Raw genomic sequence first — 26436 nt, 5'->3', positions numbered from 1 at the left:
TGCCTGGAAGGAAATAAAACAACAATTGTAATAATATTCCTTTATTACATAAAAACAATTTACAACAATTGCATTGCAAGCGTCAGTAATGGTACAAAAAATACATCAGTTATTTGATGATTTGTCAACTAAAATTATTATTTAATGAAAGGCAATAATCAGAACCAGGGATTTTTCTCGTTGCTCTTAATTTTCAAAATTTTCATCCCAGTAATAATTATATTTAGACAAACTTAAAAATGGCGACAAAAAAGTTGTTCTACAAAGATCATACTTTATTTTATACATATATTTTTCATACAAAACTTGTGTGATAAAAGAATAGGAATGCAAAAGTGTTGCGTAACTGTAATAGGTTAGGTAAGTTTAACTGGCGTCTTGTAATAACACAAATAGTATACGAGGAAACTTAGATTTTACACGTAATCTGTAGCTCTCTCTATCCTTACCCATTATAATCCATTCACATTTTTTGTCAAGTATAAAGTTATAATTTATATCTATTTAGTATCCAACATTGAAATCTTGTAGCTGCATGTATGTTTCAGGGTTATATAGTTTTCATGTTGTAGAAAGTTGATTTTGTCTCTGGAAAACATTTCGCATTGAACTAGGGTCGATTTACTCATCTCATAAGATGTTTCCTTGAGAAAGCGAAAGCCTAGCCAGAAACAATGTGATATGAACGGTTTCAGGGTAGCGCGTGAAGTCAATAATTAAAACAAAGAATTTGATGTCGATGTGTAGGATTTCTCTTCGATAAGACAAGCCAATAAAACACGATTAAGTTAGCTTGGTATTAATGTAAACCTATGTAAGTTAACACATGTTCTGTGGATAATCCCCTTTTCCACCAAACCTAATTAGTTTATCTGAATTGAACATGCAATAACGTGAATGCACTTTTAATATCCTTTTTTTGTTAGTTTACAGCTGATAATTAGGGTAGTAAATTACAATACTTAGTGATTTATAGCGAGAAATTCGTGAGAATTTGTTTTAGGCTATGTAACGCTTATCAAGCAGCTGGCGGTCTTAATCTGTATTGCCGCGTTGTTATGTGCATTAGTAATCATTAGCTGCTGTACGGCGAACACTTGCTAATGCGAGGGAGATTAGGGAATCCCTTGTCGTTTATTAATATTGTGTAAAGGATGAAGTGTTCGTAGATATCTTTAAATAGCGCGAGCTGATTTGTTGTATTAAAACTATCATAAGGTTGTCTAATACTGATTTGCTGTAATGCTAATCGACAAAAATAAGATGGCTCAAGTTGGCGCACATACAGTTTACTGAGAAGATAACTTGTTGTGTTGTATCTCCGGAAATCGCATCATCGGTTCACTTTTTAAAGCCATGTAATATTTTAAAACTAAATGTCTCTTCAGATATTTTTCAGTTTGCTTTTTCCTTACAAAAGTTTTTAAAATGTTCTACTTTGTTTTTCTTCAAACGTGCCTCTCGGGTGGGGAGGCATGGGTGAGGCTCGTTTTCCGCCGTTTTGACACAGCCACCTTGGAGACGTGTAGGTATTCCTGAAAATATATTTTATGTTCGTGCTTCTCAACCTAAAAACTCCTAGATACAGATTTTCATTCAAATTCGCCCAAAAATTACCGGAGATCGAAGGATGAGTCTCTTTTCCCGTTGTTTGATGCCGTCATCTTGGAATGAGTGGTTGATTTGTAAAACTGATATCAGGTACGCTTTTCTTGACCCGAAAAACCCGCACACTCCAAGTTTCATGCAAATCCGTTTGTAAACAGCATAAACCCCCATTTTCCGCCATTTAGTGGCCGCCATATTGGAACGGTGATACTTCCAGTTTGCGCCATAATGTTTATATTATTATTCACACTCCAACGATGTTTCATGTGGGGGGTTGCTATTTGAAAATGTTGAGTTGGGGAGCGTCTCCTCAGAGTGGCCCAGGTTGCCACTTATATTCGCATGATCCTGTATATTTTTTGCATTGCTTCAGTAATGTTTATGGAAGCAAACCTCAAGTTATGTAATATAAAACAGGCGACAGATGATGACGGTCGCATGACTCGTTTCACTCAAGAACAGAGAACATACAATCGTCTCGTGTGAAGTTTTTGTTGCATATCGAGGACCTCAAGTCACGAGATCTTGTCAATTAATTTGTTTGCAGTGGTGAAAGTAAGTTATAATAACATTGATATGATTTACATAGGTAAATAGTTCAAGCAAATAAATATTCAAAAGTAGTAACAGTTATTTGTTACAATTATTCGGACGACAGTTCAATATCTCAGAAAAATAAGTATTAAGTTGTGGTTTTTATTTTAACTAATGGATAACCTAATAAATGGTTTTCTATTTTATGAAACATAATATATATAAAGTATTAGTTTCATTAATATTATGTAGTATTATGTAATTTACATTATTTAAATAATTTGTCATAATTCATCAAAATAAAGAAGAAATTTTCTTATTTTAGTTTACAATAAACGGTAATTTAATCTTTCTACATTCAGCCATCTATATCTTCTTATTGGTTTTCTAGTATGTCGCCTTCAATAATTGAAAGACTATTCAATCTCAAAGTACTCCATTTTTGACTTTGTAACGTTTGGAATAGATTTGACCTGCCCTCTCCTCTTTCGGAAATATTTTTAGATTTAAAAGCTATTGCATACGATGAGTTTGACGGGATAGTTTGACCTGGCATTAGTTAGAATTGGCTTGTTTAAATCGACCATTTAACGTGTTTTAAAAATAGCCTACTCGACTTTTGAGCTTTATAACATAAATTTAATGACAAGTGCTATATATATTTGTTGAAGTTTATACATTCGTATTACAATGCTACTAAAATTGGGCAAAACGCGTGACAGTGAAATTACTTTAAAAACTGGTTTCTTACATCAGGTGTACTTAAGAGGTTTGCTGGGGGCCATCTTGACTTCACCACAAACACATTTATGCCCATATTTTAGTCGTAGACTTATAGGAGATCTCATTAAAAATATATCTAATAAGCGTCCAATCGCTGTTAGTCTTTTAAATATTTTGTGTTATGTAGAAAGGAACTTAAACTCTTCTGTACTTCATTTGAAAATTCAAAATCATAAAAAATTATTATAACTTTACAACAAAAAAAGCGTTTGAATGACTATTTATAATATGTTTAACATAGTATATACTACATGCCTACGATGAATACTAAGGGGAAGTGTTTCAAGTTTAACATGTTGGTATGGAGTAAAGCTGAAGGTACGGCTTTAGCAATAATGGGTTTTAAATTACATAAAACAATACTCTTCCTAAGTCGAAGGAAGAGTACAAAAACTCAGATTTATCTTCAAATGATATTAATTAACGCAATTGGTCTCTCTTTTATTTCAACAAGTCAAGTGGTGCCGCAAGAAAAAAGATTGCTGGACTGTGTTGAAAAGTCAGTATCAATAAGATGTATTGATTTCCATCCCTCTCTGTTTGTCACATAAACAAAGGTTCTCTCTTTCATATCACGAAAAGTGGCTTGTGCAAGTAATACAGTGTACCTAGCCCTTGCAGTTCTCTGTTTATCACATGAACAAAGGTTCTCTCACTCATATCACGAAAAGGGCATAGTCCTGGCTTGTGCAGTAATAAAGTGTACCTAGCACTTGCAGTTCTCTGTTTATCACATGAACAAAGGTTCTCTCACTCATATCACGAAAAGGGCATAGTCCTGGCTTGTGCAGTAATACAGTGTACCTAGCACTTGCAGTTCTCTGTTTATCACATGAACAAAGGTTCTCTCACTCATATCACGAAAAGGGCATAGTCCTGGCTTGTGCAGTAATACAGTGTACCTAGCACTTGCAGTTCTCTGTTTATCACATGAACAAAGGTTCTCTCACTCATATCACGAAAAGGGCATAGTCCTGGCTTGTGCAGTAATACAGTGTACCTAGCACTTGCAGTTCTCTGTTTATCACATGAACAAAGGTTCTCTCACTCATATCACGAAAAGGGCATAGTCCTGGCTTGTGCAGTAATACAGTGTACCTAGCACTTGCAATTCTCTGTTTATCACATGAACAAAGGTTCTCTCACTCATATCACGAAAAGGGCATAGTCCTGGCTTGTGCAGTAATACAGTGTACCTAGCACTTGCAGTTCTCTGTTTATCACATGAACAAAGGTTCTCTCACTCATATCACGAAAAGGGCATAGTCCTGGCTTGTGCAGTAATACAGTGTACCTAGCACTTGCAGTTCTCTGTTTATCACATGAACAAAGGTTCTCTCACTCATATCACGAAAAGGGCATAGTCCTGGCTTGTGCAGTAATACAGTGTACCTAGCACTTGCAGTTCTCTGTTTATCACATGAACAAAGGTTCTCTCACTCATATCACGAAAAGGGCATAGTCCTGGCTTGTGCAGTAATACAGTGTACCTAGCACTTGCAATTCTCTGTTTATCACATGAACAAAGGTTCTCTCACTCATATCACGAAAAGGGCATAGTCCTGGCTTGTGCAGTAATACAGTGTACCTAGCACTTGCAGTTCTCTGTTTATCACATGAACAAAGGTTCTCTCACTCATATCACGAAAAGGGCATAGTCCTGGCTTGTGCAGTAATACAGTGTACCTAGCACTTGCAGTTCTCTGTTTATCACATGAACAAAGGTTCTCTCACTCATATCACGAAAAGGGCATAGTCCTGGCTTGTGCAGTAATACAGTGTACCTAGCACTTGCAGTTCTCTGTTTATCACATGAACAAAGGTTCTCTCACTCATATCACGAAAAGGGCATAGTCCTGGCTTGTGCAGTAATACAGTGTACCTAGCACTTGCAGTTCTCTGTTTATCACATGAACAAAGGTTCTCTCACTCATATCACGAAAAGGGCATAGTCCTGGCTTGTGCGGTAATACAGTGTACAGTGTGGTACGGGCGCGGTACCTAGCGTGACCTAGCGTCTGCAATTCTCTGGTTTCCTCCACCATTTTCATTTCGTTTTTACGATATGCTTCTTAGGAATGTAAACATTCGCCAAGGCTTGGTTGTAGAATATTTTATGTTCCTACAAACTGTAAAACAGGATGTTATTAAATCCTAAAAGACATGTTATCATGCATGCGAACTACATTGTTTTGATGTCTTATCCCAGAAAGTACGTCTGTCTGTAATCGATACGGTCCGATTTATCACATTTAAAAATTTCTCAGTTTGATCATTAAAATGTTGTTAAAGAATTACATAGCAATACAATATTTCAAGGAGAAAGAAACAAAGATGGTTGTATGTTGTTATTTATATTAAAGTATACAATATAAATAAAGTAGGAGTACGGCATACCATGAGTCGCGTAACAGACTTCGCCGAGGTTTCACACAATAGTTCAATCTGTAGCCCAATTTGTTATACTGCATGTGTTTACTAATTCATTTGTTAGAACGTCATATCGTAATTCTAATATAAAAATGTTTGCAAACACTCGGCCTAATCCCATTTTGCTTATATAGAAACGAAGTTTCATGCAAAAGACAATTTAACATATTCCAGCTCCTTGACTATCAGGCTTCAATAAGGCTCAGCCAATTAAAGAAATCGAAATGATAATTAATTTTAAATATCCCATCTTCGGCTGAATATCTCTCATTTAGTCCAAATTCTACATTTCTCTGTCATTTACTGTTTCGAATAAAGATTTATAATACAATACATACTACATATTAGGACTAATGGAGTATCTCTTTTATTAATTAGAAGTTAGAATTAATGCACCTCGGACACTAACTTGATATTGGGGGACTGAAATTGGCTTCTGAGAGTAAAAATGAGAGATAATTTACTGTGCCGATACATATATTAGTGTCTTGTATAATAAGCATTCACAGTCGAAATGTGCTGTTTGGTATTGTGTTTTAATCCACCTTCCGAGACATTGAGAATATTACGAAACATGTACTCTTCAATATCGTTATATTGTGGCAGTACTTGTACACAACCTAAAATTCTCGTCTCAGTTTTAAATTTCACATAGTTTACATTTTCAATTATATCAAATTGTAACTAAAATATATAGTCCTTATTGTCAAAGTAGTGAATGAAATTGAATTTAACTGAGTTTTGATTCTATCACAGAAGTTGAAATTGGCTTTTGTTATCTCAACCTTCACTACAGTTATAGCCTAGAATCCAAGAGCCGTTTGCAATGTAAAAGTACAAAACCTAGTGTTTCGTGAAATCGGTAAAAAATTCGAACTCAAACAACACTACTAAGGACTGTGGGATTCCAAATGCGATCTTCTGAGCATTTTATGACATTATCTTGTTACTGATTTGGCTAACAATACGTATTCGTTTGAACAGTGATACATATGTATACCATTACTTTCTCAGCTTTACAAACTTATTCATCCTCGTCTAGTATTGATCTGTTGGACAGTTAATCAAATTATCTTGTTACTGATTTGGCTAACAATACGTATTCGTTTGAACAGTGAGACATCACTGCGCTGTAAACTGTATACCATTACTTTATCAGCTTTACAAACCCAATGCCCCTCGTCTAGTATTGATCTGTTGGGCAGTTAATCAAATTATCTTGTTACTGATTTGGCTGTACGTATTCGTTTGAACAGCGAGACATCACTGCGCTGTAAACTGTATACCATTACTTTATCAGCTTTACAAACCCAATGCCCCTCGTCTAGTATTGATCTGTTGGGCAGTTAATCAAATTATCTTGTTACTGATTTGGCTAATAATACGTATTCGTGTAAACGTAGACAGCACTGTGCACTGTAGACTGCATTAAATCATTCTATCAGCTCTACAAACCTATTCCCCTCGTCTAGTATCGAAGCCAACAGCTGAGGGAAGGCAAGGTCGAATAAATTACAAAGAACAATGCATTTAATCAAGTCCGCGTGCTTGCCTTTGGATTCTGCTATCTTTACTGCACTATTCCTACTAATAGTAGGAATGTGCTATGTGGCCGAACTAAGTTAATATCTCCTTTGCCCCAAGTGGCTTGAATCAGTTAAACATAGTTACTGACTGATGCGTTTAAGTTGTCTACTTCGTAAATATCATAAAATTAATATAATATGTTGTACGCTAATTGTATATTTGTTTGTAAAACTAAATTAACAAATAAAACATTACACTCGAATTGGACTTTTATGAAGCAGTTTAAGGATATATCTTTCACCAATATTAAAATATTTCGTCCTATGTCGCTCACTTTAATTCCGTTCTTTTAATGTAAATGATTCACAACTAAAAAAAGTAATAATTGAGTAATTAAGTTTTTTAGGTACTTAATCTAGCAAATCTGTCGCAGCACTACACTGGGTTTTAAACACCAATAAATCTCAGCGTATATTTTCAAATTTATTTAATGGAACAATTAATGTTAATAGAGGAGTTTTCATCCGAGCATTTCTAGCGCCCTCTATAACATTATATTTACAACAAATCATTTACTTTCGAAATGAGACCTCTTTACACTATTTTTGATGACCTCCCATAAGTGTACAAAGATACCGAGTCGCACATAAAGCCATGTGGCCCTGGACAAGAACAGCTGATGGTGGTCCCCCTTTTTAAACGAGCAGTGTTTTCCTATCGCCCTTGCGAGCTGGAGCATCTGTTTGTTTTCACAGGAGTGGTAATATTCCGCTGTTACAAGCGGTTTATGTCACTGCTGGTCCGATCAGGTGTCGCTACAGGCATTGTCAGCGTTCCGAGATTATCCAACATTCTTCTCTAATGATAAATCGCTAATGTCCTGTATGCTATAAAGTATCCTCTACAATATAATGTCCACCATACAACACGATGACTTTATTGGAATGGTATCGGTAAACTAAGATAAGAAGATGATTCCAGTGTCATGATAAGTATGTTTTCTGTCTGTTTGTTAACCTTAGCATTTTTTACGTTCATTGTTGCACCATAAATGTAAGTGATATACGGCGACCATCACACTCCGGCTGTATTTATTGGCACAGCCCAGCGACACTGGTCTATTTTCATTTTAAATAATGTAGTCCAACAGTTGAGCAGAGCATTTTTACCTGTAAAATTCTGTAACCCCCTCACTGGGAAATTATCTGAATTATCTGTTAATTTATGAGTTCTTATTTTGCCGCATGTGAGATGTGTGAAAGCCTTGATAAAAATCAGTACATTTCAATAGAAAATAAACCTTCTACAAATATAACAGTGTCGTTGTAAATTGAACGATTTACGAATATTGAAAACTTTTACATAAACTGCCATTTCTTATTTTTGGACGTTTCCCAAAATATATTAAAAGTCACATAAACGGTTATTGATAGTTAGAATTATGTTTTGAATTAAAAACTGTGGAACATACAGAAATTGCAGTAACTTTCTATGGACGATTGAGGTACACCAATCACATAAGTAAGGTAGGACTAACTGTATCGCAGCTGTCTATACAAATGAAACAAGTGGTATTTTACGTCAACAAAAATGTTATGCATAGATATATTTCAATTTTATTTGTTTTTTATTGCGTATTATTACTGTTGTATGTTTACTGAATAACATTGGAAAGAAAATTTTATGGGATGTTTTATATTCTGTAATATTAAGTTAAAAATACAGCAAACGCTTAAAGTAGACGGCCATTTCATGTCCATGTGAAACCTGGCACTGGGTGTAAAATGTAGTGTAATCACATTGCATGGCACCAAGAAGGGTAAATTATGGTTGTTTAGGTGCACCGTCCTCACATAAACTTTTAGGAATATAGTACTAATAGGAATATTATTTATGTATTGGAATTCTGTATTAGTGTAACGGAAATTACTGAAACCTGAGGGCAGAGACGTTGAGCCTTATAGTTCTACTGAGTCACCGCAAGTTATAAATAATAGTGATTTGTCAAGTTTGTCCGTACCCTCTCTAGCCCGTGTGATAGTAACTCTTGCGGGAAACCCAGCAATATTCCCGAGAAAGATACCAGTCGCCGGGTACGGCGGCGGTGACGTCAGTAAGCTGTCAGTCTACTGTCACTGATAACGGCGTGGCCTGTAGAGCGCGTGGATGTGTAGTGGGGGGGGGGGGGGGTCAGCTGGAGATAGAGAGACACCGCCGCTCAGCCTCAGTCAGTTCAGTGCCGACAGACAGTTCGGACGTGACGGGCACCGGTACCGTACGCAGCCCCAACCATGGCTTTACAACATCGACCACCCATCGTCTCTACTCCCACATGTGACGTCTGCAACGAGTTCTTTATCTTAACTCGCCGGATCCTCGCCAAGGTAGGCTTTACTTGTACTAACAGCCACCCCACATACCAATAGATCGTTATAAAGATGAGTTTTAGAATGTTGATATTGTCATAATAATCATGTAAATCAGTTTTTGATATTGATCTTGCTCTAAATCAATCCGGAAAAGCAAAATTAATTAGAATCTAAGTCTGGTGACTACCACGTAATCGCCAGGTTATTAAGGCTCAGTTCTTTGCACTTGACGTTGATTCCGGTTTGAATGAATCTGTGTTTATTAGCACCAGTATAAAATGTCTCATCCTAGATAGTACTTCTTCATAGAGTGCCTCAGTTTTAAGTGTGGTTTCCGGTTTTAAACGTATGCGGTGGTTTATTATTGGACCGAAGACAAGAAATGCGGGTACTTTTATGTATGCGTAAAGAGTGCGCTTTGTAATAATTAAATTTACAAAAGATCAAATTAGGCATTTACGATTGACACGTTTTGTTCGGGTGAACCACTTATTTGTAAGTTTTAATAATGTGACTGTGATCGAAAGATCTGATACAGTTCTACGTGAATAAGGTTTTATGTAACGGGGCATTACAAGGGTGTCCGTCTATAGCTTCTATACAATGGTAACCTTGTATATTATTCGTCAATATTTCAAGTTACAAAAACAAGTGACCGAGTCCGATGATTGTTTACAAACAAGCGTGCTCTAGATTTAACGCGTTGTTTAAGTGTATACACGAGGCGACAGGTAAATAACAGCAGATGATAATTACCTTAAAAACGCTTGAAAGTGTACCTGATATTATGTTCTTCCTTACACATGCGTTGTTTATAATGTCAGTAACGAATTAATATCATTGTGTCAGTCCACTGATGTTTTACTAACTCGTGAAGAAAGTGTGTGTCTCTCAAATCCTGGGATTACGGTTAGTATTTGTAGTTGATTGATTTGAAACTTATAATAATGTATAGTGTAGTATATATTCGTACATCTTGAATGTATTAAAACCTTGCAGCAATGGCGCGATCGCTATTAATTGTGCACTGAACCAACCTAACGGCTGCCAGGCCGGCTGTACAGTCTAGAACCTTCTACTGCCTGTTCCCGCAACTTTCCACTCCTTTCACTCGTCAACTGGACATCACCGCCTTTTCCCCATGCTGCAACTGTCGTCGTTTTATTCCAATTGTGCATTGAAGTGCACTGTACCTATTTTCACTTATTTGTGAACATTGTGGGACCCATGTATATAATGATTACTATCGTGTATTGTATTATACAGGTAATACTAGATGGTAGCAAGCCATAAGTCAAAGATAACGCTGTATCTGAGAGTTTGAAGGACAATTTAGCAGTTCTCGGAGATTTCACACTTGACAACCCCTCTCCCCACCGCTTGCCCTTTGTAATACAAGAATAGATAACAGTGTTAACACTGATAACAAGTAAAGTATTGTGCAATGCCGTGTCAGAACTGTCACTTAGCGTTGTAAATCAGCCGGCAATTATAACAGCACGTGTGCTACGTCACAAGTAACTGGTTGTGGTATTTACTTTGGTTTTCTCCACCCTGTCACTTTACACTTATCCTCTAACCTTTTCAATTCAATTGTCACATTTTAAATTATGACGCGCAGGTCTCTCTAAATAGAGTTTTGTTAAATCCATTCTGATAATTTTTGACGATCTTGTTATCTCAGTGTTTGAAAATGGCTAATTAGATTAAGTTGTATTACTGACTTGAAGGCGTTCCATTTTTCGGTAATATAATATGGAAATATGCCAAAACTTCATTCAGCCTTCGAATGGTTTATAAACATTGTGAATTGGGCACTGGGTACACGCTGTCTAAGCATGCTAAGTTTTGGAAGAGTCGATAAGATAACCATAGGATCAAAAGCAGGTTCGTCACCTAAACATGAGCGTTGAATACAGACACACATTTTCATGGAAAAAGAGAAAATGAAATTTAGTTACGGGTATCACCAAAAACTTGTAAGTAGCCCTTCCTACCTATCAGGTACTAGCTGTTTCCCGCGGCTTCGCACGCGTCTCTTAAGCTTTGCCCGTATATTTCTTTGCCTTCAAATAGTGTTTGGATATTTTAATATACGTAACTACTGTGTTGTAATTGCAGTTTATAATGTGCAGGCGCTTTGATAACTTTTATATCTTGCAGTACAGCCTGGTGGTTAGTTACATCAATGGGCATTGCGTATAAAACCTTCTACATAGAAAAATACAAATTTTCATAGTGATCGGTCCAATAGTTTCTGAGTCTATAAAGGACAAACACACAAACATTCATTTTTATATATTATGATTGCAGAAACAGTTTAAACAAAATTTGTCGTTTCTCTTAAGCTTACTCTATGCTTTAAAAACTATAAGTGTAAAGAAATTTATATATAAATATATTTTTTGTCGCATTATATATGTTTACAAAGAACAGCTGATTAAAAATTTGAAAAGACTCTTTCACTTAATAACATATGTTTGCTGCAATGCATTTCTTACGGGTATTTCTGTAACCAGTGGGGCGGAATCCTGAATCGGGAAAGGGATAAAAAGTATCCTATAACCTTCTACAGATCAAGACGAACAAATTAAAAAAAAAAATTAGGCGAATCCGTCCAGCCGTTTGTGAGTGATGCTGTTACACACGAACAGTTTCATTTTTATATATATATAGATTGTCGTGCGTTTGGCTATCACCGGCATTACATTATTGTGTGGGCGACTTACGGTTTCCACACGAGATAAGCGGGATACACCACGTCAAACAATTCCCGGAAACCACTTGAGCGGATCAATCTAGCTAATTAATGGCCGGGAGTGGTGGGAGTGATGACAGACTGCTGTTACCGGTTTGTACCGGTCTACAGCTGATCTGACGTGGCCGTGCTAACCAGCTGGCCACGCTCAGACCACAAGCCACCACTGTTCTGACCCCATAACTTGTGCGTGAGGCGAGAACAAGGGTACCCTATTAGATTCTTTACTTGTGTGATATTCTAATTTAGAACATGCCACGTCATCTAGCGGACGCGGTTATGAGTCCAGGACAGAGTCCATCTATCGATGTATTAGTTTGCGCAATGCGGTTATAATCTAATCCCATGCGCCATTTAATGTCAGATCACTGGTACAGTTGCATGCTTCATAGGCGATCTTACTTCCTTGTTCTACTTCACTGGTTCTCTGAATGTTCCCATGTCACTGGTACAGCTGCATGGTTCACGGGCGATATTACTTCCTTGTTCTACTTCACCGGTTCTCTGAATGTTCCCATGTCACTGGTACAGCTGCATGCTTCGCGGGCGATCTTACTTCCTTGTTGTACTTCACTGGTTCTCTGAATGTTCCCATGTCACTGGTACAGCTGCATGCTTCACGGTCGATCTTACTTCCTTGTTCTACTTCACTGGTTCTCTGAATGTTCCCATGTCACTGGTACAGCTGCATGCTTCGCGGGCGATCTTACTTCCTTGTTCTACTTCACTGGTTCTCTGAATGTTCCCATGATTCCCGGACAAATGAAACTCAGTTAAGCGTTTAAAATAAACAATATAACTTCAACCAGTGACTTTCGATGATACAATCATAGAAAGATGTGCCAATTTTGTATTGCATAAGGGTGTTTGATTGATACATAATAACCCCTACCTGATGATCATTGGGCCATAGTGGTCCTACATGTTTATTGTAAACGTAAGAACAGAGGTTTTATTTTATTTCAGTACTAAGTGTAGGCCTACACAAAAAAGTTGTCTGTAAAAACACCCTAGTTTAAAACTTTTGTAAAACATCAAGAACTGGGGATATGTGCGGTAAGGAAATGTCAACCACCTACATACCTTCTTCACGGGTAATGTAAATACCCTAAAGTAATTTGTCAAATTCATTTATTGTATACAAATTAATCTAAATACTCTAAATATTTAAAAAGTAGAACAAGCTATATCTTCTTTCTTTTATAGCAAGACCTCATAAAATCCTAAATCCACATTTTGTGACAAGCCATTGCAACCATGAAAGAAAAATGTATTACATTTTGGCGAGCTAGGGCTTAGGAAAATCAGACTAACTCAAGGCCAAGAAACTCTGGGAACGTTCAGGTCAATTAGATAGAAAAAAAGATCAATTGGGCAGAAGATTTTAGCTATAGTTATTTAAAATAGCCTGTTCAAGCGAGATAAAAAGATATATTCGTTTTGTTGAGATATAATATCTGCCACAGATTATTATGTTCAGAGGAATTTGATAGTTGTTTTTGTCCTCTGATTTCAGGGCAGAAAATACAGGTTTTTAAAGTATGACTACTCTTGAACAATATTTTATGATATTTACAACTGATTCTCATTCTAAAAATTGCAGGTCACGACACTAATCAATAAATGTAATACGCAATTTTCTATGATCAACTGTTATTGCATTTATTGGACATAGGGTCCAATCTGGTACTATAAGGAATTGAATTTCTTACGTTATGCTGAACAATTTGATGGAGGATTTATTAAAACGTAGTACATAATGAAATATTATATGACTGGATGTGGTAAAAATCCGTGAGAGATAAGAGGTCACCGTTATCTCGTTATCAGCTACCGCGTGATAATGGTTGTAAAAAGCGTCACATGTAAACTTTGCTAACGTAATTGTGTAAAGCAAAAACAAGTTTGAAATGTTCTCTCTGTTTACGTAAGCACTTTTCCTTTCATTGATGTACTTGTGATAAGAACACTCGTGATTTATCGAGTGTCGGACCGATGTGATAAGGGAACAATAAGATTGTATAGTCGAGTGTACTAGGATATTAATTAAAATTGTAGTTTGCGGATAACACAAGTAAAACATGTAGAGCTAAATCTGTTCAAAATGTTCTAAAAATATAAAATCGATGTTTTATACGCTAGGATAATGCAGATCATCTTGCCATAGAGCGGTTTCGCGTTGGCCACCGGAAATATCATTTGATCATTGATAGTGAAAACCCCCGACTGCATTGAATTACCCACATGAATATTGTATAAGCCTATCTTATTCTTCACTTTTTGTAACAAAGGATTGGTTTCGTTGATTACCTTGAGAATAATCACGTGCTAGGTACGGCTGTCACGGCAATTTGTTTTTTTTACTTCACGTGATATGTTCAGAATAGATCCAAATTTCAATTAGTATAATCTCAATCTGATGAGTATTGTGTAATTAGACATGAAAATCACGCTACACGAAAATTTATTTATTTCTTTAGCATCTCTCCTCTACCCACAACCTTAGGTGTGCAATACTGCTTACATTACAAAATCAAAATACTGAAACATTTCAAAACAAAATACTAAAGTTCAATTTTAAAAATACTTAAGTATTTTTTAGATACCCTTTTTAGAAGGCGAATATAACAAAAATCTGTCAGGATCCGTGAAAGATTTTTGTGCGGAGAATTACAAGCCGTGGCTTATCTGGTAGTGTAGCCTTATTGTTGATAAGGTGGAAGCGATCCATCAGAAAAGAGCTGATACAGATGATATAGTGGCGGGTATTAACATATTCTGTTCATAGACTACAGTTGATTGTTTATTTAATCTATTCGTAGCTAGTATATAAGTAAGGATCCACTTTAGTGTGAAACTTTAGAAAGCAATGAATAATCATTGAATACAGAATGAACACAAATAAAATAGTAAGTGCATTATGAATCGGGTCATTTTATCAGCCAAGTATATATTATGGTTAATATACTTTTTATTCCAATGTCACGTTTGTATAACGAAAATATAACAATGGTTTCGTCATTAGCAGTTACAAAATAAGAGGCCTTATTCCATTATTCCGTTCTGGGGCAAAAGTTACCAATTTCTAAAGTTAAAGTATTTAGATTCAGGTCGGCGTGAAGCGGTGTTTATCCAGCTCACAAGTGAGGGTAACCGTTAAAACCAAACAGTTCCCCCCTGCAGACAAAAACCTGTCTATCAAAAACAGGCCTCTGTGAAATGAAAGTCCTACAGTTTTATGTCTTAAAATGTTGTGTGAAAGGTGATCTATTTTAGAATAATGAGGTCATTGTGAAGCACCAGCAGAGATAGTATAGAGCTTCACAATCGGAGACGGCGACTGCGGGCTTCCTGACTCATTCACCCTGGGTTATTTCTGGCCGACCGCTGACCCGTCAGTGTCGTACCGCGGCAGACAGTTTCGTCAATCGGTCGGTAAATGTAACAGCAGAACGTTGGCTGTCTGTTCAAGTCATTGTCAACCTAAAGAAATTCTAATTTTACGTCACTTCTTCCACTTACCTTACGTTGAGCAGGGTGTTCAGAATGTAAATATACTGTGAAAATAATTTATTGGAACACAACATGTAAATTCCTAATTGACTGATGTGCCCCAGAGACAAACAAGATAACAGCTTCGTTTAAACAAATCGACAAGTTGACACTAATTTGTTATGAGGAAATCAACAGAACAGTCAGAAGGTACCGGTTGTATTATTACACTGTTACTATGATCTGTTTGCATAGAAATGTTTATAAAGTAAACAAATAATAAAGAATTGGCGAATGAAATACATAGTAACAATAATATTAAACAATTAAAGTAAGTGTACTCTTGGAAATGATAACTGAATTTTGACCGAAGGCAATGTCGAACTGACTTGTATAGAGTTATTGAAATATATGGAAGATAAAGTGGTTGTCAATTCAGCAGTTTCGTGAGATGTCAGTCTAAACTTGACTGGCCATGTCAAGGTGAAACCAAACAGTTGTTGTTCCCTCTTTCAAATATTTACTTACAAATATCCTACTGAGTCACTTCTTGTGGGAGATTCCAAACGTCCAGAGGTGTGTCATTCGTGTTTACTGGGATGTTCAGTTGAACAAACTCTAAACGAGGCTTTGTTGTCTTAATGATTTGGTTATCTATCTGAAAACAAAGTTCAATCTAGTGGTGAAACACTGATTCGGCATTTTAATTGTAAGATATACCAGAGAAGCTGTTTGGCAAAATTCATAGACCTAGTACTTATCAAGAAAGTTGATTCATTTCAGAACTTTGAGTATATTTATATAGTGGATGTTTAAATTTATAAAATGGAATTGTAAAAATCTGCAAGATGACCGGGCCAAGTATTAATTAAAACCATAGTTACACAGTTTACCGGCATCGGAAAGAATAGGGGGCGAGCGACACCCACAGAATTTCCCACAGTTTCTTCTTTTGAATTACTGGAACACAGCTATATCGGTAGTAAGAGCAGATGAGAGAAACTATTCAATGGGGGTTTGTGAGTACTTTACTTCTATTTAAAAATTGGACCCAGTAACATTGAACCTTAGAGAATATATGCTTCATATCTGGAGAAGACAACAATTCACTAGCGATGTCGTAACTCCACGAGTCAGAATTAAGATGGTCTGAATCGTTATTGGGTATCAGCATAACCTATTGCCGACACTTGCGCTATCCTACATTCCAAGTTCTAAGAATGTGAGTTACATTTCATCTCATATGTTTTTGTTTACGAAGTTAATTCCCCCATATGACTTAACTTCAATAGAATCCAATCTCTAGTACCCTAAAACATACACTGAGGCAGACGACAACCGAACATAAAACGTCTAATCTGACCAGATGCCAGAGGTACAGATCGACAAAGTAAAGGGTTTTCTGATTTGGCGGGTGGTTTAAGGGAGGCAATGAAATCGAAGGCTGATTGACGTTCAGCCAGAAATTAAACTGCCTAAGATATTTGCGGAAAGACACTTGGCAGACAGCCCTTTTGCTATTTGGCAACATTGCGTTATTTCCTCAACAGTCATGTGAAGAGGTGCGCACCGTTCCACTATGAATTAATAGCGTCTAGTGTCTAGCAGTGACAGTGCAGTGGGAATGTGCTTGGGGATGTGGAGTAATGGCATTATAGTCACGTGGTGTAGCTGCCAGCTGGCCAGAGCTGCGCTCAATGGATCTCCTGGATGCGGACTTTTACATCCAACTCCACGTCAAGGTACAACTTATTAGCTGGTTTCCGTTACACACTCCCAGATCTTAAACAATTTCTTACTCTTTGTTTGCTTTAGGATGTTTGCTCGTCCATTTGTCTACAGAAAGCAAAGCATATAAGAATTTATATATTTTATAATTTTATTTTTAATTAAAACACATTTTATTGTTTGATTGATCTGATTTACCACTACGTGTACTCTCATTTATTACTATATGAAAGCGCAAACGCTCTTTAAAAAGAGTGTCCTCAACCGTTTTAACATTCTTCATACCTCTTGTGCGTTCACAATATTTCTCCGATATTGGGCGAATAAAGTCTTGGTGAATTTTGATTTCAAAGTGCATTGTGATATAAGAGGAATGATTACAGAAAAGACTCATTGGGACAATTGTTTTCAGCAGCAATCCGTTGGCCAGACCCAGTACTGCAATCTGAACCTAGCTAAGTACCAGCGAATTATGTTGACTAGTTCGGATAATACTTATTTGGTCTTGCTGGTACAAAGAATTATAAGAAATCAAGCGATATTCTGAGCGTATTTCTTGATGAACACAAGAGGATTAATTTTAGATAGTATGGAGACAATAGCCCTTAAAAGTTAATCAGGTGACGTCGATTCGTTGTTAAATGTGTCAATTATCGCACCGCGCCGCCCGCGTCGGGTTGCGCCAGGCCACCGTGGTTAGCACGTAGCCCGGCGTCGTCATGCATGGCACGGAACTCGCGCTTCTCAGCTGGCACATCTTATGCGAGGTAGGCTCTTTTCTGTGAGGTTAGGCGCTCATCTGCTGCCAGACTATATATATTTAAGCTTTATCTAGCAGTGGATGTCCATTTCTTTCAATATCGGGAAGGCAATTTGCGTTAGTGGAAGAGTTGCTTATCGAGTTCGTTTAGAAGAATTATGATCGATCTCAAAACTTGAATGTAAATGAAAATTTATGGTTCGGATTGATAAGATTGTTGAGTGAACTTCTTATCACACGTTCAAGTTTCAGTTCATGGAAATCCTGATATTGCTAATCACTACAATGTTCTTGATAAGAATACATTTATAAAATACAGAAATTTTTCTTACAAGATATATGAACGAAATTGTCATCACTCTGTATTAAATATGAGTATCAAGTATGTTTTCCTATACATAATTATTCTGCTTCAAAAATACAGAATAGTTTCATTATTTTTTTAACAGTAAAATTCTTAGTATTCGTTCTTTAACCCTTTGAATGCCACAGGGCAAAAAATTTAGTACACAAGAAATGCACTAGCAACTATATTGCAAGTCATATGCGAAAAATGCCAGGGAATAATAAGAAGTATTACCGGGCTTCCGGAAAAAAGAATATATTTTTATTATTTTTCATACTATTTTTATGAAACAGGTATCAAAATATTTGTAAAAAGTTGTATTACAATAAAATGTTACAAAACAAATGAAACAACATAAAATAATATTAGTTTTGGCATGTCAAAACCAAAAAATGTATAAAGCAATTTTTATTTTTTAGTTTTTATTTTTTTTGACAAATTAATAAGAAACAATTTTACTATGGGAAGAATTTTTTTTAATATTCTTTATAACATTGTTAATGTGAAAAAATAATGGTTAACTTTTTTTATATAATTACTATAGTTACATAACAATGCTTGAAATTATGTACATAATGAAAAAATCATTTTTCAGTACCGGTAACACAACACTAAAACAAAAATAATTAATGCATTACTTACATTTATCCTTTGGTTCTAAAGTATATCTAATATATGGTCTTCATATTTTCCCAAAAAATATGTACACACACACACGCGCGCGCACACACACACACACACACACACACGCGCGCGCGCGCGCGCGCGCACGCACGTACGCACGGGAGATATCAATTTAACAAAATCATTTTAGAGATCCTAACCTCAAAACGATGTAAACACAACCATGTAACCGAACGTATTATTTTAGATATTACGCATACTATACGTAGCGAGTTGTTTACGCGCCAACGATGTTACGCGCCCGGTTAATCACCGCCCGCTGTTGTTGCTTCTATTATTCTGTGTTTTTTTTATCTTCACTAATATAAAGTACTATGTGAACTATTATTTATCTATTGCAGGATAGTTAACAAATAAAACAATATTGGTTGTGAAAAGAGTTCATGAAAAATAAAGCGTTAAAAATTACGATAACAGACGGCGACGACGGATCGTCGCCTGGCACTTTTCGCACAGTAAGTCGGCGACGATAGATCGTCGCCGTGGCACTTTTCGCAAGGGTTTTTGGCGACGATGTATCGTCGCCGTGGCACGCAAAGGGTTAAAGTTGTTTCCATCCTTGCTATTGAATTCTAATGAGACGATCGTTTTAAAATTAAAATGCTGACTATGTCAGTAGTGTTGAATTAGTTTTACGTTTTATGCGCCTTCTATGACTAGAAGTATGCAATCATTGAACACAGAATTATTGCTAATAGTATCGAGAAAGTTGTAGGAAGAAAATAATTAAAATAATAAATTTGCCAATGAATCTATTTGATTCTAAAAATTCAATCTTCGATATTTCTAATGTTCACATGCACCTTACATTTAAATTTGCTATGAAACCCATACATTTACATATACAAATGAAATGTTAATAATTAGTCAACCAAATGAAATGGGCGAATGACTTTATATAAATGCAAGAGTGTTCATTACATAAAATAAATACAATTCGAAGAGTTTTCTCGGTTGCTCCGAAAAATTTCTACAGTTGCGGTTCCAGAATGAATATAATCCCATATTTTAACGTTACGGCTTTGAAAGCAACGAATTATTTGCCAATCTATTTCCATCCGCTAGCGCTCTATTGGAGCGTAGATCCTTCCAATCAGGTGTGTGACGAGATAAAAGATAGTGGCAAGCGGTAAGACTCAGCGATAGCAAGAGTACATCTGTTAGATAGCAGTGAGTGCGATAGCGTTTTGTCTGTTGTGGAGGCGGTCAATGTGTAGCGGATTGCGTCGAGTGATCAGCTGATTGCGCAGTGTTAGACAGTGCCCCCTTGATCTCGCCGGAGCAGTGCCGTGTATACTGTGACCAGTGCACCAGCTATCACCATGGAGCTGTGCTCCTACGCTTGTCTCAAAGAGATGTATGATCAGTTACATGAAAAGGAGGTTAGTCAGTTTTGCTGTGGCAACACTTTTTTACATGTTAGATACTTATTTAGAAGGATTTATTAAAAAAAAAAAAAAACCGAGATTCAGTATGCTTAACTTGACATGTTTATGATTTTGAACAAACAAACAATACTGAAATATTTATTTGCGAATTAATAAATACAGTTCTAGTGGTGGAATTTAATGATAGTTTGAAATACTATGATGTACTTATTTAAAAATAATTGTATTATTTCCACTCAATAACAAGAGTTACAGAAAAATGTGAAGCAATTAATATTTTTGGAGAATCAATTTTTTTCATTTGTGAATATAAATTTAACATACAAATGTAGTAATTTTCAACAGAAATATTGAGTATACTTGTAAAGCCAAATATAGGCCGTTTTTATTTTAACTTTGATTTTTTTAAATGAAGAAGCTTATTCAACAAGTCATTTAGAGACTACATCCAATAATATCATGATATGAGACACTTGAAAGATTGTGCTAAATCCTTAGACTCAATGAATTAGTATTTGCTCATCTTTGCTACCGATAAAAGGAGTTAAACATCTTGAGGTTTTCAAATATATATATATATATTCAATACTAGGTGTGTAAATTCCTTTTTTGTTGAAGTAAAATCATCGAGATCAACGACAAGAAGCATTACTTCAAAAGTTCTTTGCCATTACCAGTCATGATGTTTATTCTATTCACAAATGTTATTAACTTTAGTGTCATAATTTTTTTTCTGTTTGTGTGTGTAGTACTTGGACATCGGAGAAGACTTGAATGTCCCCGATGATTTCACGCAGAAGGAGATGTTGACGGGAATGTGGTGGCGCCACTTGGTGGCGGGGGGCGTAGCAGGGGCGGTTTCTCGAACCTGCACAGCCCCGCTTGACAGAGCCAAGGTTTACCTCCAGGTATGTTGTGTAAACGTTACAAGAGGTCATGTTAACAATAATATATACAGATAATATAGATAAGATAGTACACATAAATTAACCACTAAAAATTATTAGTTTTACATTTTAAAACAGCATTATAGCATTATTCATCTCCTAAAACAAGAAGTGTGTTAAAACAAAGTTAAGATCCATTTCAGTTTGAGAGTAGTGAGGTGGATGGTTCTAAAACTGTTTGAAGACATGTAAATGTTTACACTACACCTACACTAGCTGCTGCTCCATATAGCTAGCATTTAAACTATTTTTGTTGCTTGTTTGTTAAAATATTATTCACATTTCTTTAATAGTAAAGGAAGGCTTTCGTCTTGGGCCAGGTTACTGGAAACTTCTTACCTGGAAAAATATTACAGTACATTTTTAATAAATAATAAAGAGTGTCTTATGAGTTATGTTTTTACTCAGTTTGGAGTTTTGAAAAGTAGCCTATAATTTTGTATTTGTTAGTTTGGAGTTTTGAAAAGTAGCCTATAATTTTGTATTTGTTAGTTTGGAGTTTTGAAAAGTAGCCTATAATTTTGTATTTGTTAATAACTAACTGTGTAATCGTAATTGTTAAAACGGTATACATCCTTATAATAGGTGATACACCATTGTCTATAGCAAATCAACCTTTGCTATAGATATTTTAAAACATGTCAATGAAAATAAAATTATTTGGTTTATATTGTACTATCTTAACAAAATATGTAGTACCAATGAACACTCACGACTAACAAGTGATAGTAATTGCTAATATTCAGAGTATTTGATATTTTAACATATGAAAATTAATTTGCTTCTTTAAAATTAATCGTATAGAAACCTCTACTACTTTATTTTTTCGACTGTGTAAGAACTGTAGAGGACTTCCCAAATACTTTTGTTTTGATTTTTTTTTGAAATTTGATTGACATTTTTTCTGATTGTAAAAAAATTGTTTCAGGTACATGGCACCAGAAAGACATGCATCAGGACATGTATCAAGAACATGGTGCTGGAGGGTGGACCCTGGAGTCTGTGGCGGGGAAATGGCATCAATGTGCTCAAGATCGCCCCTGAGAGTGCACTCAAGTTCATGGCCTACGAACAGGCAAAGAAATTTATCCGCAATAACAGCTCTAACAAGGACCTGACCATCCTGCAGAGGTTTATTGCCGGATCGGTGGCGGGAGGTTTCAGCCAGACTGTCATTTATCCTCTAGAGGTCAGTAGTTTATTTCTGTAAGTGGTACCTGCTTCCATAAATCCACCAATAAAATTGACTGATATTGTTAATGTGAAGACTTTGTCCATACAAAGCAGTATACACCTATAAAATATTAAGGAATATTTTAAATTTATATAATAAAAAAGTATGCTTGCACCTTTAATATGATTAAAATTTTGAACAAGTGTGCTGTCCCTGCTTTTGAATCATTTGGGGAGGATAGGATTAATCTGGAACTAATGTTTTACTTGATTAATTGAAATAATCTTAACATTTCAATTCATGCATAAATTGTAAATGTTTGTTGTAGGTCTTGAAAACCAGGTTGGCTCTACGCAAGACGGGCGAGTACAAAAGCATTGCTGATGCAGCCAAGAAGATCTACCTCAATGAAGGATTGAAAAGTTTCTACAGGGGTTACATCCCAAATATGATCGGAATCATACCTTACGCAGGAATCGACTTAGCCTGCTATGAGGTAATGTAAAAATGTATTATTAAACCAAAATAATTAAAACTTATAAATAATTAAAGTTTTATGAAATAACATGGATTCAAGTGAAAAAGTAGTAATATGAGTGTTTATTAACAGACGCTAAAGAACAACTACCTGCGTACCCATATGGATGAGACGCCTAGTCCATTTCTGCTGCTAGCCTGCGGAACCTGCTCCAGCACCTGTGGACAGGTGTGCAGCTACCCTCTGGCTCTGGTGCGAACTCGCCTGCAAGCTACTCGTGAGTACCTTAGCATTAGCATAAACAAAGTAACTTCAATTCATATGTCATGTTTAGTACTTATCTTGAAAATATGCCAATTACCAAATAATACCTCACCATTGGCTTCTTTGTAACCAGTGAACAATGTGAATTTTAAAAGAAAAAAATATCCTAATGCAGCAAGAATCTGGCCTACGTTTGTGAAAAAATGTATCTATAGATATATGGATTGTGAGATATATAATCAGATTCAAAAACCTTTACTTGCAAGGCCATATTTCAATGGTGTCAGTTAGTAAACAAGTGTGAAGATCACATGAAAGTACTAGTTGCAGTCAGTACATGACTTCTATGAGTAGTCCAGTCATCCAAGTCCATCCATCATATCATTGATCCACAATAGTTTACTTATAGATAAAGTCTGAAACAAAATTAATTAGACAAATGCCTATAACAATAATAGGAAATATTGTTGAAAAGTTTCAAGATTAAAATTATGAGATGAGTCATGTGAAGAAATAACAGCTTACTGATTTTACCGAGTCAAGTATTTTTCAAATAGAAAGTGTGTCTTAGTTCAACAGAAAATTAATTTTAAAATAGTTACATATTACAATTAGAGCTTTTTATTGAGATTTTAAATAGTTTTCTTCCTTAGAATTATACCTGCAAATTGATCACTGTGTGTTTTAACGCTTATTAATGATGTGTTAAAAATTGTCTTGTAACACCTTAAGGTTGGTTGAAAACATGGGTAGAACTCCATGTTTTCATTATTTAATTTTGTACAGTTTTAATTTTCTACATATAATGTTGAGTAAAAAACCTGAAAATTTGTTAAAAGAAGAAATAATTGGTGTTGGATGTACTTCCACCTGCCAACATTCTGTATAAAAAAATACTATGTGGAAAAGAATTCTCTTAAGACCATTATTACAACTATGCATATCTTTCTTTTAGGAGACATATGTAAAAATGGGTTTGTTTACTCCAATAGTAAATGTAAATGTTTTTATTCTGTCTAATATTGATAGTAGTGCACGAAAGTTGTGGAAAATAGTTACATGTGCCAAATATACACACAGCTGCATACCTCGGTATATCTCTTCATTAGTTGCTTTACTCATCTCAGGGCCTTCATCACTGTACACACTAAAACTATGCCAGTAAATGAATTTTAGCTAATGTCTAATGTATGTTCCACAGCTAACAACAAGCACACAATGATCAGCCAGTTTAAAGAGATCGTGGCCAAAGAGGGGCTGGTGGGGTTGTATCGGGGGATCACCCTGAACCTCCTCAAGGTTGCCCCGGCTGTCAGCATCAGTTACATCGTCTACGAGCACTGTCGCCAGACCCTGGGTGTCAACATGACGTGACCTAACTCGCCCCCTCCTCTCATCATATCCTGTGATCTTTACATTAGGCTGTTTACTTCTATTTAAGCGTAATTAAACAGAGTTGTTATCCGGCCGAGATTTGTGAATTTGTTGTAACATTTGCTAGTTTTTGGCCTATTCGATCATAATGTTCTCATAAATTCAAGACTAGAACAAGCTTACGTACTTATCGGCCCGTGGCTGGCGGCTGCCGCAAAGCTTCTATACGATGTATCATATTGTTGTTATTATCCGTCAGACAACTATTGTGAGTTTATTTTTTTTACTAAACGACAAATGTTTTAGCCTGAGAATGTTACGGTTAGGAATACAGGGAAGATAATTTATTTTAGCAGTAAGTTTTGTTTTTATTACTTAAACTATTATGTAAAATCCCTTGAAATTTGTAAATAATTAGTACTTTTAAATTGTGTATTTCTTATTTATTGTTAATGTTGTACTGTACAGTATTCGTGGGCTCAATCATCATTCCTTGCGATTGAAGAAAAGACGTTTATGTTCTTTAGATTCTAGTCTAAGTGATGTGCTCTGCCACTATTTATACTTTTTTATCTTTCATGTGCTGTTGAAATTTCATTATGTATGTCATTAAAAAGATTATTAAGATTTGTTAGATTTAGTTCCTAAGAGGGAATTAATATCTATTACAGTGTATTTTTTTGTTATTTTTTCACCAATAAAGCCAAAAATTGTAATACTTGAGGTTGTATATTAACATAATCCCATAGAATAATACCTTTCATGCATAATTTACATAAGCAGTCCACTATTTTAATGAAATAAGCATTTAACGGCATTCAGTTATAGCAGTAATTTAGTTAAGTAAATGAATTTTTTATCAGGCGTGAAAGAGACGTTGAAAACGGGCAATGCTGCTGCACTTCAGTGTTGTGCTTTTCTCTACATTTTCCTTGTCCACTGCATTTCATATGTAACCAAGCAAGTTTGATTTGTTGTTTGTGTACTCATACAGTTGTATGTATTTTGTTGGTCATCGTATGTCTTTGTGCGGTGGCCATTTTTCTGACTTCTACAACTTTTATAAAGATCTGTGTGGTTCAGACTCAAATTAAGCTGTTTACAGCTCAAATATACCAAAATAAATAAATAATGAAGTTCATGACATTGAAGTAGTTATTTTGTGTTATCCCTTAACATACCTTAGTATTGTTAAGATTCAAAAAATTTTATTTGTCTTTAAACAAACATATACATTACAACAATGCAAATTAAATTGTCATTAAAGACACTAATTGCCAGTATTAAAAATAAAGGCCGTGATGATTTGATTCAAGCAAATGGTGTGTGATGGAGCACAATCTTACATTAGTCATCAGTCTTAAAAATCCACTTAATTTACAATAACAAACAAACATATACATTACAACAATGCAAATTAAATTGTCATTAAAGACACTAATTGCCAGTATTAAAAATAAAGGCCGTGATGATTTGATTCAAGCAAATGATGTGTGATGGAGCACAATCTTACATTAGTCATCAGTCTTAAAAATCCACTTAATTTACAATAACAAACAAACATATACATTACAACAATGCAAATTAAATTGTCATTAAAGACACTAATTGCCAGTATTAAAAATAAAGGCCGTGATGATTTGATTCAAGCAAATGATGTGTGATGGAGCACAATCTTACATTAGTCATTAGTCTTAAAAATCCACTTAATTTACAATAACAAACAAACCAATAATTATATTTTTTTATTTTGCCTTTCAATTGCAAAGCTATCTTCATTAGACAAAAATAA

General features: G+C 35.5%; 1 protein-coding gene across 3 annotated transcripts in view; it reads left to right on the top strand.

Annotated features, from left to right (window-relative positions):
- The window catches only part of LOC124364488 (calcium-binding mitochondrial carrier protein SCaMC-2-A), a 104270-nt gene extending 78482 nt beyond the window's left edge, over positions 1–25788 (top strand). The window contains exons 1-6 of one of the 3 annotated variants that reach the window (XM_046820031.1): positions 9096–9266; positions 21157–21315; positions 22283–22543; positions 22857–23024; positions 23139–23283; positions 24472–25788. In XM_046820031.1, the coding sequence (XP_046675987.1) occupies positions 9174–9266; positions 21157–21315; positions 22283–22543; positions 22857–23024; positions 23139–23283; positions 24472–24644 (999 nt within the window). In that variant the 5' untranslated portion in view covers positions 9096–9173 and the 3' untranslated portion in view covers positions 24645–25788. Of the gene's footprint in view, positions 1–9095; positions 9267–20326; positions 20402–21156; positions 21316–22282; positions 22544–22856; positions 23025–23138; positions 23284–24471 lie in introns of those variants that run through there. The other 2 variants (XM_046820040.1, XM_046820022.1) reach the window with 2 other exon arrangements.
- The last annotated feature ends 648 nt before the right edge of the window (positions 25789–26436 follow it).

Source organism: Homalodisca vitripennis, chromosome 1, assembly GCF_021130785.1.
Source record: "Homalodisca vitripennis isolate AUS2020 chromosome 1, UT_GWSS_2.1, whole genome shotgun sequence".
NCBI lineage: Eukaryota > Metazoa > Arthropoda > Insecta > Hemiptera > Cicadellidae > Homalodisca > Homalodisca vitripennis.
This window is presented reverse-complemented; position numbering and strand designations above follow the sequence as displayed.